Below are 14,545 nucleotides of genomic sequence, written 5' to 3'. Positions count from 1 at the left end.
CCACTACATCCATATGTCCCTGCCACCCACTTTTCCCACTTTTTACCAGAGCGGAAAACGGCTTCCCCAGCTTCCTCAGCTTCCTACTGAGTACTGGCGTGCTGGGTACTGGCGCCCACTCGGGGGTGTGATCAGGCCCCCCTTCTACCCGCAAGGAGTAGGTTCTTTTGTATACGTATACCACCAACACTGACCTTCTTCATAAGGCGGGGCCCTCTTTTTTTCTGCCCAGTGGCCTTTCTCCCTAAAGGCGGGGCCCTCTTTTTCCCATATACTTGCCTTTCTCCTGAAGGCTTCCAATGTGGGTTTCAACTCAATTGCAGCTGCGATACAGGCAAGGCTCAAGTTCCTTCCTCCGCTTCCCAAGGTTCTCTTGCTGCTCACTACCGTTTGGGCGATCCCGGTGCAGGCTTTCTCCCATTCACTCGACAAAAAGGTCGGTGGCGCCAAGAAAGGGAGGCATGCGCCGAGCTCGTCCTCCCGGTGCGGCGATCAAGAGCAGGCAACTGCCACCTGTCTGGCTCAGAGCCTGCCACATCCGAGTCACGGCACCATTTATGTTGCAGAACCCAGAGTCAGAGAGACCACGGAGTGAAGGAAAAAGAGATTCTTTATTTAACGCGCGGGCTTAAGGCTGGAATCATTTCCAAAGAGCCAGAAGCCCCGATTTACATTAGCACATTGGTTTTATAGACATTGTGACACATATGAAACGGCTCCTCCTCCCCCTCCCGCATGGGGTTGCAATCCTCAACATTTCTTCTCTTAGTACTATTGTTTATAATACAAGAACTGGGTTATAGGGTAGCCATGATAAGGAGAGAACAGAAGAGAACAGCAGAGAACAAGATATACAATTGTATGACCTTTGACAAGATAAGGAATTCCTGTGTCTCGTCAGCTTACAACAATATATTCAAGGGAGAAAGAGCTCAGCAAGAACATGAAGCATGAGACTGCATGAGGCTACTTAGTCTGACCCCTGATATGGCTGCTACAACATCTCAAAGTTGTAATTTGCTGGGAGTGTCAAGACTAATGCTATATCTGCAGATATGGTAGAGCTCAGTGGTAGAGCACCTGCTTTGCATGCAGAAAGTCCCAGGTTCGATCCCTGGCATCTCAGGGCTGGAAGAATTCCTACCTGAAACCCTGGAGAGCTGCTGCCAGTCAGTGTCGGCAGTACTGGGCTAGATGGACCCATGATCTGACTCAGTATATGGCAGCTTCCTATGTTCTGTAACACCCATTAACTCAGAAATCAGTGGCACTGTGCCCAGTGGTGCTTATATGCGTAGGGTCACAGCCGTAATCATGCAGAGTCTCAGCAGCCAGCCTCCTCTGTGAATTAGTGCTTGGGCTCATGCAAGCCTTTTGAATTATTTCTTGCATCCTATTACTGTGCATCATATTACGATTACTATTACACTTCTGGAATCATTCCCTCTATTTCCAATGTTCAGGCATGAGTGCCATTGCTTATGTCACCAAAACGGCACCACCATGCATAAGAAGGAGGTATCAGCAAACTCTAGGGAACTCCAAGGTTTGTAGAAGCGCCCCCCCCCCGCCAAATCTTAAAGAAACAACCCCAAGGGGGAGGCAGGACCCAAAACATCCCGATGAGGACTGAGCTTGTTCAGTGGCCATAGAACGTTGACTGTTTGTGGGAGGGGGAAATGGAAACCTGCGTGGGAGAATGAAATGGAGTATCACGGAGGCTCACTCCACACTGCAACATTTTGTTGCATGTCCCACTTATTATTACTCTATACTTTAAACATTAATTTTCTGGACATTTTACTCCACTAAATTTTAAATTAAAAAGGTAACTGTTTTGACCTTAACCTTGCATTATTGCATTTAGAATGAGCTATCTTAATCCATTTAATCAAAAGTATCGATATTTTAGCCTTACGGTAATGTCGTCGAGTTTCTCTTTTAATAGTAATGATCTTTGCCGTTCTAACTATAGAAATATAAACCTTAATAATGATCGGCTGAGTATAATTTTTAGCTTTTGAACCAGGCTACTAAGTTTCTTTTAGGTACAGAGGTTTTATTTTGGTGGCAGCAGTTAAAGATTTTATAGCTGAGGCAACATTGCCTAATAGTGAGGTCCAACGGGGAACTTTATTAAATACTGTGGCAGTGAGTTCCATAGACCCAAGGCTCAAAGTTAGGTGTGTGTGTTTAGTGAAACATAGATGGGATACCCTACATGTTGTTCCATTGCATGTGGTGGTAGTCGTGGGATAACACAGAGTTTCTCTCACCTGTTGGTTTTGAAACTACTTTCATTGACTGCTATAGCATCTAACCAGAACAAGACAAGAAACACAGAACTCTAGAACAAAACCAAACAGGAACGCACATTTTCTTCATATATGGTAACTCTAGGCACATGCTGGGAAATTAAGCATGACTTGGAGCATCCCTAAATGTCTATCAGTAAAAGATATCTTAGATCAATAGTTTTAATGAATGGAAGAAGTACCTATGCTGGTAATCTTACAGAGATGATTAAAAACCATCCCCCGACCCATAATTTCAAACTTTCCAGAAATTTTATATCTCTAGTCTTATAAAAGTCATAGTTTTTAGAAATCATTTTGGGGGAGTAAAGGCCGGGTAGCAGTATAGGAATTCCTTGTCTTAGGGTGCAATCCTATGCATGTTTAGACAGAAAAAAGTCCTATAACTCCCAGCATGCCCCAGTCAGCCATACTGGCTGGGGCATGCTGGGAGTTGTAGGCCTTTTTTCTGTCTAAACATGCATAGGATTGTGCCTTTAAACATTTTATTCACAATTCTAAAATAAAATATTTCATAATCCAAAATTGTTCAGTTTTTCAGAAAAAAAACCCCAAAGTCCTCAGGACGGAGGGAAAGGGGGGGTTACTAGGATTTTTTCCCCAGGTCTTCACATTTCTATCCCTGTCTTACATTGTATATGTTAAATACAGACCCTTGAAAAAGGCAGTAGTTTTGAAAGTGATCTGAGAGAGGCTTCACTTCCCGCAGTGTATACACTCCCCCCCGTCCCACCGCGTCACCTATAAAACAACACAAACTCTGGCAAAACCTGTTTACCAGAGGCAAAATATGCCTGTACACACATAAGCAGTAACCGCTCTTTCAAACTACCCTCCAAATAAAATTTCTTGTGCAGATACCAAGAAGGGTCTCCTTTCTCATCAGCATTAAAAATAAAAGTCAGCAGGGGAAACTGAATTTATCCCAGAAGGCCAGTTTCATCAGTGTTTGGAGACACAGGCCTTATGCTCTTGGAACAACTGTTTTAGTAACTAGCTGTTTTATTCTACTTTTTTGTTTCTATAATACACATTGCGTCTGCAGCAGCAGATAGCAAACTATATTGTGTCTTAGCCAGGTTATGACAGAGAGGACAACAGCCAGTACTTGAACAAATTTTGGTTGGCAAATTAATGGCCTTGCCCAGAAATTTGCATGGAAGAAGGCAGAGCCAAAGTAGCTTTTTCCATGGGAGCTACTGGAATAAATTTTGGACCCCTGGGTAACAAAAGTAACGCCCTCGCGAGCCAGATGAGCAGACGGGGCTTTGAGATGCTTCAGAATGGTGCCTTTTAGCCCTGTCGGTGACACCGCCACCCCTAGATTGTTGGACTGGAACTCCTTCCATCCCCAGCTGGCACTGCCATGGGGCGTGCTGGCTGGGGATGGTGGGAATTGCAGTCCCAACACATCTGCAAGGGCCAGGTGGGAGAAGGCTGGATATTAATATACGGTTACCTTCACAGATCCTAATTGTGCGCCTTGCTTGAAACTGCTGCCTGATGTGAGCCTTCTGCTACACCGCTGCAGTGTCCCAAAGATGAATTTGGAAGCCACGGCCTCTTCCTGCCATCGCAATGGAAGGTCAGTCAGCTGGTAGTGCAGAGGTCATCCAACAAGCGCTTGCAGCGGCCAGTCCACCATCCTTCGTTAACCTACTGAAAGTCCACAGGGAGCTACTAGTCGGCCGAGTCCGGAATACCCAGTGTTTGATCGACAACTTGCTCAAGAACGAGTATTTCTCAACCGAAGATGCAGAGATCGCTGCCCAGTACCCTACACAAGCAGACAAGGTATTTGCTTCTGTGTCAGTCTTCAGATTTGCACTCCAACTTGTTGTTGGAAAACAGAAATTTGTTTTCTGTCTGAACATGCATAGGATTGTGCCTTTAATCGGTTGTATCCCATGTTAGTCCTACGTAAAGGAGACCCATTGAAATGAATGGGACTTAAGCTAGTCATGACGAACGCAAGTCCACTGATTTCATTGGGTCTGCTCTTGTTCAAATTTTGCTTCAGCAATGAACTCGTGTGGTGACCTTAGGCACTGTTCAGCCCCAGCAATATATGGAGCTCCTAACAGCCTACATTACTGGCTCGTGGTAGGATTTACACCTCAGGAGGTGGCAGGCTTTCCTTCGCTGGAGGTATTTAGGCAGAGGCTGGACAGCCACATCAGTAACGCTATAGTTGTATCATGCGTTGAGCAAGGGGGTTTGGCTCAATGACCTTGAAGGCCCCCTCCAACTCTAGTTTGTGATTTTATGAGATACTCTGTTTGTGTGTGTGTGTGTGTGTTTCATTTATTCCCCATCATTCCTCCCAGGGGCGGCATACATAGCGTTCCCCACCTCTCTTCATAACAACCCTTCATAACAATTCTTCATAACAACAATAAGACCTCTCTTCATAACTTGTTGTCGATCACAAGCTGAATATGAGCCAATAATGTGATGTGGCTGCAAAAAAGGCAAATGCTATTTTGGGCTGCATTAATAGAAGCATAGTTTCCAAATCCGGGACGTACTAGTTCCCCTCTACTCAGCACTGGTTAGGCCTCATCTGGAGTACTGTGTCCAGTTCTGGGCACCACACTTTAAGAAGGATGCAGGCAAACTGGAGGGGGTTCAGAGGAGGGCAACAAAGATGATCAGGGGACTGGAAACAAAGCCCTATGAGGAGAGACTGAAAGAACTGGGCATGTTTAGCCTTGAGAAGAGAAGACTGAGGGGAGATATGATAGCGCTCTTCAAGTACTTGAAAGGTTGTCACGGAGAGGAAGGCCAGGATCTCTTCTTGATCATCCCAGAGTGCAGGACACGGAATAATGGGCTCAAGTGACAGGAAGCCAGATTCCCGCTGAACATCAGGAAAAACTTCCTGACTGTTAAAGCAATATGACAATGGAACCAATTACCCAGGGAGGTGGTGGGCTCTCCCACACTGGTGGCATTCAAGATTAGGCTGGACAGCTCTGACTTGGATTCCTGCACTGAGCAGGGGGTTGGACTCGATGGCCTTATAGGCCCCTTCCAACCCTACTATTCTATGATTCTATGATTCTAACCCTGTGGGGTAGGTTAGGCAGAGTGAGAGTGCCTGGCCCAAGGTCACCCAACAAGCTTCACAGCTGAGTGGGGATTTGAACCTGGGTCTCCCCAGGCCTAGGCTAATACACTAACTGCTACATCACACTGACTTTATAAGGAAGATCAGCCCAGAGGAAAGGTATCCCCACTTGAATAATCCCAACGGGAGAATTTAATGCAGCCTTGTATTTAACAGCTTGTCTGGTTGCCAGAGGCGACCCAGAATTCTGTGCAGGCGAGTAAGTGGGCTGCCTGACAGAAGAGGGATGGGTCTCTCCATTCCTTTAGTCTGCTTGGCCATGAAGTGAGTGAAGCTGGTCCCTCAGTTCTGTCCCTCCTCTGCCAGCCCGCTTGGTAGAAGGCATTTTTTTTACTAGCCTGCTAGGAAGCTATTATTCTCCTTTCCCATACTGGCTGACTGTAGAACAGGGGACTTCCCCTCCTCTGTAGCCAGCATGGAAACTTAGGGTATTAGCCTCTTCGTAGGCTATTTAAAAAATAAATAAATTGCAGGCTAGTAACTTCTGTGGCCTTATTTACAAAGCTGATTTAATGCAGCTTGCCTTCTTCAGGTGGACAAAACCTGAGGTGTAAGTTTCTTCACACCCATTTTGGCTCAACTGGCATTCATGCCACCAGACTAACTGAGGGAGTGGGTGTTCATTACACCCTGGCTCATGTGAATAATTGCTTTCTTCTTTCAGTGTCCTTAGACACAGAGAGAAGGAGCCTCAAAAGACAGGTGCCTTGGGATCAATCCAGATGTAGTCATACTTAGAGCAGACCCACTGAAATCGAAGGGACTTCAGTTAGTCATGATTGCTTTAAGTCCCATTGATTTTGATAGATCTACTCTAAGTATGGCTAAATCTGGATCCAATCCCTTGTATTTTTTTCCCCCAAGCTGGATGTCTGGGCACAACCAGCTGTCAACTAGCTTCCCTCCTCCAGCCTGAAGACATAATTCTTTCACAGGCTGAAATGGGTCCTTCTTTTGCTGTTTCTCCAGTTAATAATTGTTAGTTTTCTGCAGCCTTGGATGGATTTGCTTGACAAACCAGTTAAGCAGCATTTGGAGCCTCAATCCTTCACATTTGCCAGTGAAGATATTGGTGTAAGGAATTCCTCAGGGTACAGATTTTTCTGGTTCTGAATGGCTCCCATTGTTTCCGAGGAAATGTATTTATACCCTTTAACGATTGATCAAGCAGTGGTCCATTGGCCAGCCTAAGGATGACTTTGCTGAAAGTCTGTATTTTTGGATGACAACTTAGTTCAACCGTATTTACTGGGTATAAGTGTTTTGCACATCTGCCTGTGTTTTAGAGCCCCCTTCACGTGTTACTTGCACGAAGGGGTGAAGAGTGTAGAAGGGGCTGTGGTGCTGTGCCTATAGGCCTGCCGCCCCTGCCATTCATGTGTTTGTGTGGACATCTGCGGAGCTAACATCTTCGTATGTAGACCTTTACGAACGGAGACTTCCACTTGTGATGCTGAGAGATTTCATTTATTCAGCAGTACATAAATACCACAAATGAATGTTTGAATAAATAATAGATCTGGAACCCTGAGCAACGAGGGTTGCAGAACCTGGTTTTATTGTATTTTATCATATATTTGTATTTTAGAGTTGACTTTAATGGTGTTTATATTTTGTTCTGAGTTGTATGGCTTCTTAGCTGCCCTGGGCTCCTTGTGAGGAAGGCTGGGACATAAATCAAATAAATTAATTAAATCTACCACTGACTGACATATATGGGTCTAAGGTAGCCTTTCCCATCTTGGTGGTCTGCAGATGTCTTGAACTACAACTCCCATCATCCCAGCTGGTGATGATGGGAGTTGTCCTACATTTATGGAGGGCACCAGGTTGGGGAAAGCTGGACTTGGGGAAGACACTGCAGATAGAAGTTAGGAAACAGGAAAACTGAGCAAACAAACTCCTCCTCCAGCTGGACACAATCCGCCATTACATTTTTAAAGTTAGCTTGTTACCAGTACTGGATCGGTTCTAGTGCAATGGTACTGCTAAGGGGAAAACCTCTGATGTTGTTCTACAGCTGTGACTGTGGAAAACTGGAGAGTGAGAATTCTGCTGTACACAGCCTCAATGTATCTGTGACCTTTCGTGTGATCTTTTCACAGGTCCGCAAAATTTTGGATCTAGCCCAGAGCAAAGGAGAGGAAGTTGCAGAGTATTGCATCTATGTCCTGCAGCAAGTCGCCGATGCTTACTATGAGCTGCATCCGTGGCTGGAAGAGATCGGGTTTCGCCCTTCAGAGGTCATTTGTAATAAACCTGTGGAAAATACCGACCCAGGTAGGACGTCCAGTTTTGAAAGCCTGTTATTCTCTATGGAAAACATTTGTCTCGATGATAATCATTCATTGCTTTAATGTTAGTGAAACACATTTTCCAGAAGAAATGTGCTTTTCCCACATGTGTACCTATCCCATAAACATCTGCAGCCTGGCCTTACTTTTGCAGCTTGTATTGTTTTGTTCGTTTACCCTGCACTCAGCGAGTGGATTTGGGGATGGGGTATGCATGTTATTGTTCTGCATATGAATTACAGGGGAGTTATCACAGTATCGAATGGCTGCAATAATGGAAACTTATCTATGTCTGCATGTGTGTCTGTATGACATACAGCTCATTAGTGGTGCAGCTAATTTTAGACCCTGGACCTAATGGTCTTAAGGGGTGGGGGGCCTTTAGATGGCCATATGTATTGCTTCAGTTGTGAAGCACACAGCTGACATTTCTGTTCCCCACCACCACTGTTCCAGGCTTTACAACTGCTTCTACGTTCCTGATATGTTAAAAACAATCCAAAGAAAAAAGGAAATACTCTGTGCATGTGCAGTTTCGCATTTGAAACACACTTAAATCATAACGCCATCGTGCCTACAGGAATATATTAGAGTTTGCTTCTGGTGCCCTGATACCAAACACATTTACTTGGGAGTAAGCACCATTTTGGTGCAGAAAAGGATAATCTATTTTCAAAGTAAAAATAATAGAATGAGCATCTGTTACCATGTACGTGCCTGGCCTCCAACTATAAAATGTTTTTAAAAAATGAGAAAGGATGCTTCAGCAAGCAGTGTTAGCCCCAGTGGGCCCTAGTATGCCCATGCTGGCCCAGATGCTGACAAATGTAAATAACTTTATATGAACAGACCTATTGGAAAGCTGCGGTTGATGTCAGCTTCCCAGCATGTGCACACAGCAATGTACATGTGTGTTGGATCATCACACATTGCAGTCCATGTGTGTGAAACGCACTGTCTGAGATCTAAAGAGCTACTTTAGACATACCCAAGGGCTTAGGTTATTTGACTTTTTCTTTGAACAGACGACATGTTCTCTGAACATGGCATAACACAAAGTGCTATAAAAGTAATTTCATTCTTCATAAGCGACATGGGTGGGTGGGAGGTGTGTATCTGCTATCTGCGAAACACACAAGCCTAAAGCCCCCTTCGGATTGTTGTTGTAGTTGTTCAGTCGTGTCCAACTCTTTGTGACCCCATGGACCATAGCACACCAGGCCTTCCTGTCCTCCGCTCTCTCCCGGAGTGTGCTCAAGTTCATATTCATTGCATCGGTGATGCTATCTAGCCATCTCATCCACTGCCGTCCCCTTCTCCTTTTGCCTTCAATCATTCCCAGCATCAGGGTCTTTTCCAGGGAGTTTTCTCTTCGTATTAGGTGGCCAAAATATTTGAGCTTCAGCTTCAGTATCTGTCCTTCGAATGAGCACTCAGGGTTGATTTCCTTCAGGACTGACTGATTTGACCTCCTTGCAGTCCAGGGGACTCGTAAGAGTCTTCTCCAGCACCACAGTTCGAAAGCATCAATTCTTCAGCCCCCAGCCTTCCTTATAGTCCAGCTCTCACAGCCATACATTATTAATGGGAAAACCATAGCTTGGATTATACGGACCTTTGTCGGCAAGGTGATGTCTCTGCTTCTTACTATGCTGTCTAGGTTTGCCATAGCTTTCCTCCCAAGGAGCAAGCGTCTTCTAATTTCATGGCTACAGTCACCATCTGCGGTGATCTTGGAGCCCAAGAAAATAACATCTGTCACTGCTTCCATTTCTTCCCCTTCTCTATGCCAGGAAGTGATGGGGCCAGATGCCATGTTCTTAGTTTTTTTAATGTTGAGTTTCAAACCAGCTTTTGCACTCTCCACTTTCACCCTCAACAAGAGGCTCTTTAGATCCTCTTTGCTTTCTGCCATTAGGGTGGTATCGTCTGCATATCTGAGGTTGTTGATAATTCTCCCGGCAATCTTAATTCCGACCTGTGATTCATCCAACTCGGCGTTTCTCATGATGTACTCTGCATATAAGTTAAATAAGCAGGGCGACAATATGCAGCCTTGTAGTACTCCTTTCCCAATTTTGAACCAATCGGTTGTTCCATGTCTGGTTCTTACTGTTGCTTCTTGACCCTTGTACAGGTTTCTCAGGAGACAGGTAAGGTGGTCTGGTACTCCCATCCCTTTAAGAATTTGCCACAGTTTGTTGTGACCCACACAATCAAAGGCTTTAGCGTAGTCAATGAAGCAGAAATAGACGTTTTTCTGGAATTCTCTTGCTTTCTCCATGATCCAGCAAATGTTGGCGATTTGATCTCTAGTTCCTCTGCCTCTTCAAAACCCAGCTTGTACTTCCGGTAGTTCTCGGTTCACATACTGCCAAAGCCTAGCTTGTAGGATTTTGAACATAAGCTTGCTGGCATGTGAAATGAGCACAATTGTATGGTAGTTTGAACACTCTTTGGCATTGCCCTTCTTTGGAATTGGAATGTAAACTGACCTTTGCCAGTCTTGTGGCCACTGTTGAGTGTTCCAAATGTGTTGGCATATTGAGTGCAGCACTTTAACAGCATCATCTTTTCGGATCTTAAATAGCTCAGCTGGAATACTGTCATCTCCGCTAGCTTTGTTGTTAGTAGTGCTTCCTAAGGCCCACTTGACTTCACTCTCTAGGATGTCTGGCTCAAGTTCAGTGACCGTACTATCGTGGCTATCAGGGACATTAAGATCTTTCCTGTATAGTTCTTCTGTGTATTCTTTCCACCTCTTCTTAATCTCATCTGCTTCTGCTAGATCCGTGCCTTCTTTGTCCTTTATCATGCCCGTCTTTGCACAAAACGTTCCTTTGAGATCTCCGATTTTCTTGAAGAGATCTCTAGTCTTTCCCATTCTGTTGTTTTCCTCGATTTCTTTGCATTGTTCATTTAAGAAGGCCTTCTTGTCTCTCCTTGCTATTCGCTGGAACTCTGCATTCAGTTGGGCATATCTTCCCCTTTCTCCCTTGCTTTTCGCTTCCCTTCTTTCCTCAGCTACTTGTAAAGCCTCATCAGACAGCCACTTTGCTTTCTTGCATTTCTTTTTCTTTGGGATGGATTGAGTTGCTGCCTCCTGAACAATGTTATAGACCTCCGTCCATAGTTCCTCAGGCACTCTGTCTATCAGGTGTTATCCCTTACATCTATTCCTCACCTCCACTGTATATTCATAAGGGATATGATTGAGGTCATACCTGTCTGGTTTAGTGGTTTTCCCTACGTTCTTCAATTGAAGCCGAAATTTTGCAACAAGAAGCTCATGATCTGAGCCACAGTCAGCTCCAGGTTTTGTTTTTACTGACTGTATGGAGCTTCTCCATCTTTGGCTGCAAAGTACATAATCAATCTGATTTCGATATTGACCATCTGGTTATGTCCATGTGTAGAGTTGCCTCTTGTGCTGTTGGAAAAGAGTGTTTGTTATGATCAGTGTGTTCTCTTGGCAAAACCCCTTCAGATACCAGCTTTTAATTTTGTAATGATTTTGTTATGTATGAAGTGGCCCTCTGTATTCTTCATGCTGGCTACTCTGCATTAGACTTTCTGTTAATAATAACTGGTTTTACCTTCAGTCAGCAGATATCATCAGAAGCTTAAAGATGAACTGGGCCGAGACACAAAGTTCATCATGTCATATGCCCAAAAGGAGGATATGTTGCTTGAGGAAACTTATTCTGCCAACATTATGGAGTTTATCAAACAGAACAACGAGAAACTTGGCAGTGTGAATAGCCTGGAAGACCTGCTTGGTGATGACGTTGGACTAATTAATGAAGATGGAGAGACAATCTATATCTTTGGTGATGCGGGGATTGGGAAATCCATGTTGTTGCAAAAGATGCAAAACCTCTGGTCCAAGGATGAGTCCAACATTGGGGCCAAATTCTTTTTCCGTTTCCGATGCCGGATGTTCAGCTGTTTTAAGAAGGATGAAGCCATAGGTTTGAAAGACCTCCTGTTTAAGTACAATTGTTTTCCAGACCAGGACCCAGAGGAGGTCTTTGACTTCATTGTGAAATTCCCTCACACAGTTCTGTTCACATTTGATGGCTTTGATGAGATCCATTCTGACTTTGACCTCAACAGCATTCCCGAGATCTGCTCGCCCACTGAATCCATCCACCCGCTTGCTCTGCTAGTGGCCCTGCTCAGCGGAAAACTCCTGAAGGGATCCAGGAAAGTCCTGACGGCAAGGACAGGGATGGAAGTTCACAGAAACATTGTCAGGAAGAAGGTACATCTCCAAGGGTTTTCCAGCACTAACCTGAAAGAATATACCAAAATGTTCTTCAAAGATGAAGGGTGTCGGACCTTGGTTCTGAACCAGTTGGAAGCCAACCCAAATCTGAGCAGTTTATGCTCAGTGCCTTTATTTTGCTGGATCGTCTTCAGATGCTTTGACCATTTCCATTCTGCCTTCGACACCCACGAGCTCCCAGACATCACCCTTACCTTAACTGATATTTTCTTGCTCATGACCGAAGTCCACTTGAACCGAACTCAAAAGACAAACTTGCTGAAGAAGAACAACCGGAGCCAAGTGGAGACATACAGGACCAACAAAGAAATGTTGTTTGCGCTGAGTAAAATAGCACACAAGGGGATGCAGAAGTCACTCTTTGTCTTTGACCAAGATGACGTCACGGCCGAACTCTCTGAGCAGGACTTGAACTTGGGTTTCCTCAGGGTGGTTCCTGACTATGGAGCAGGCTGCGGAGACCAATTTTCCTATGAATTCCTGCACTTGACCTTGCAATCCTTCTTCACAGCTTTGTTCCTGGTCACTGAAGAGAAAGTGGGCGCCAAGGAGTTGCTGCAGTTTTTTGCGGAATGTTCCACTCGAGACACTGCCATGTCCTCTTGCTTTTCAATTGCCTGGTTGAAGAATCACCACCCAGCGGGAGAGGATCCTTTCCGAAATAATGAGCACTTCCATTTTACCAATCTATTCCTCTGTGGCTTGCTTTCCAAGGCGAGGCACAAGCTCATGAGGCAACTGGTTTCACCAGCATCCCTTAAGAAGAAAAGGAAGGCGCTCCTCACCTATTTCTTTGAAAGCATGAAGTCCCACTTGAAGGGCCTCAGCCGGGCGAGGCTTAAGGAGTACAGGCAGGTTCAAGTTATGCCCAATTTTGTTTGGATGTTGAGGTGCATCTATGAGACCCAGAGTGAGAAAATCAGTAAAGGGGTTGCCAAGAGCATGCGTGCCAACTACATCAAACTGACCTACTGCAACGCCTATTCTGCCGACTGCAGTGCCATCTCCTTTGTCATGCATCATTTCCAGAAGCACCTGGCTCTTGACCTAGATAACAACAACATCAATGATTACGGAATAAAGCAACTGTTGCCTTGTTTTGGCAGGCTGGCAGTCCTGAGGTACATTCTTGGGCTTTGTACATACTTCTGCGATAGCTGTTGGCATGGTTCAGATATACGGCCGCTGGTCTACTGTGGTTTGTTGGAGAAGGAGCAAGCCGTGAGCTTGGGAGCTCCTTCCTCCCCTCTACCTCTTCCCTTCTCCTCTTGTGCACCCAGCTTCCTGGTTTGCTAAATCATGGTTTCCTGTAATATCCAAACCAGGAAACTGTGGTTTAAGCACCACCTCCAATTCTGGTTTGCAAACCATGATTTGGATGTCACAGGAAACTGTGACTGAGCAGACTAGGAAGTCTTCTCTCAATCCAGGCATAGGAGGGGTGGGGGGAGAGCTCAAGCCTGTTGCTTGTTCCTGCTCCAAGAAACCACAGTTTGTGGGAGCAGCAGCAGTACACCTGAATTGGGCCACTCTATAACCTACGTATTCTGCTTAGAAACAGGCTGTGCAGTTTAAAAAAAAACACCAAATGAAAACTCTGGGTCAAGAAAAGCTGAATTTTGCAACTGTAGATTTTCTTTTTTTGTAGACTGTGTTTTTCTGCTTGTGATTGAGAGGAGTGAGGAACTATGCAGGGCACTAATGACCCACCCTCTGGTAAATGAAAATCCAGCTGAGCCCTTCTGTGTCTTTGGAGACTTCACTGGCAATTCTCACACGCACGCCTGTCTTCACAGTCTTGAGAACTAGCAACTTCCAATGGGCAAAATCCAGTGGGGTGCTTAGGCCCCTGCTGATTTGCTTGCGCCCCACAGGTTCTGTTGTGTAAGCAGGAACCACCACCTGCGTAACAAAGATGTAGCGCTTCTCAGAGGAAGCCCTGAAACAAGCAGAAATGCTTGTTTTTCGATTGGAATAGGTTGGCAGAACTCCGTTAGGTGAGCTCCATTGAACTGCCCCATTCCAGAAACAAGCGTTGTTGCTCATTTCCAGTTGCCCCAGAAGTGCTACATCTTTGTCCCGCAAGTGGTGGGCACCACTTGCAGATGGAAATTGGCAGGGCATAAGGGAATTGGCAGAGGCGTGAGCACCCTTTTGGATTCTGCCCTTTCTTTCTTAATTACTTACTTACATTAAATCAAAGGTAAGGGGCCCACGATGCTGCTGAATTCTGAATACAGTACCAGATGGGCTTCCACAGAATCTCATGGAATCTCAGATTCCATGTATGCTTATTCAGAAGCTTTCTAAGGAGATGCCCACACAGGATTTGTCCTCTAGGGCTCAGGTGCACTCCTTCAGAGCCATCTTTGGGAAGACCGAGGATTTCAGCCAGCTATATTGAATCACCCTAGATTCAAACCTAGGATTATGCTAGATTCAAACCTATTGAATTATCCTAGACTTAGTTTTCTATGTTGCCCAGACTTACCTTTTCAAGTGCTGTATTTTTTTAAAA

At 45.0% G+C, this 14,545-nt stretch overlaps 1 protein-coding gene across 6 annotated transcripts in view; it reads left to right on the top strand.

Annotated features, from left to right (window-relative positions):
* Window positions 1–14,545, top strand: part of NOD1 (nucleotide binding oligomerization domain containing 1) — a 53,237-nt gene that overhangs the window by 14,609 nt on the left and 24,083 nt on the right. For all 6 annotated transcript variants that reach the window (XR_014792314.1, XR_014792313.1, XM_084858212.1 and 3 more), the window contains 3 exons: window positions 3,783–4,109; window positions 7,551–7,725; window positions 11,342–13,148. Coding sequence is in view for 4 of the 6 variants with exons in the window: in XM_084858212.1 (XP_084714338.1) it covers window positions 3,894–4,109; window positions 7,551–7,725; window positions 11,342–13,148 (2,198 nt within the window). In the remaining 2 variants the exon portion in view is untranslated. The remainder of the gene's footprint in view (window positions 1–3,782; window positions 4,110–7,550; window positions 7,726–11,341; window positions 13,149–14,545) is intronic.

Source organism: Heloderma suspectum, chromosome 5, assembly GCF_057233095.1.
Source record: "Heloderma suspectum isolate Gila_16-S chromosome 5, 16-S_ref, whole genome shotgun sequence".
Lineage (NCBI taxonomy): Eukaryota > Metazoa > Chordata > Lepidosauria > Squamata > Helodermatidae > Heloderma > Heloderma suspectum.
Note: the sequence above shows the minus strand (reverse complement) of the source record. Positions and strands in the feature narration are given on the sequence as shown.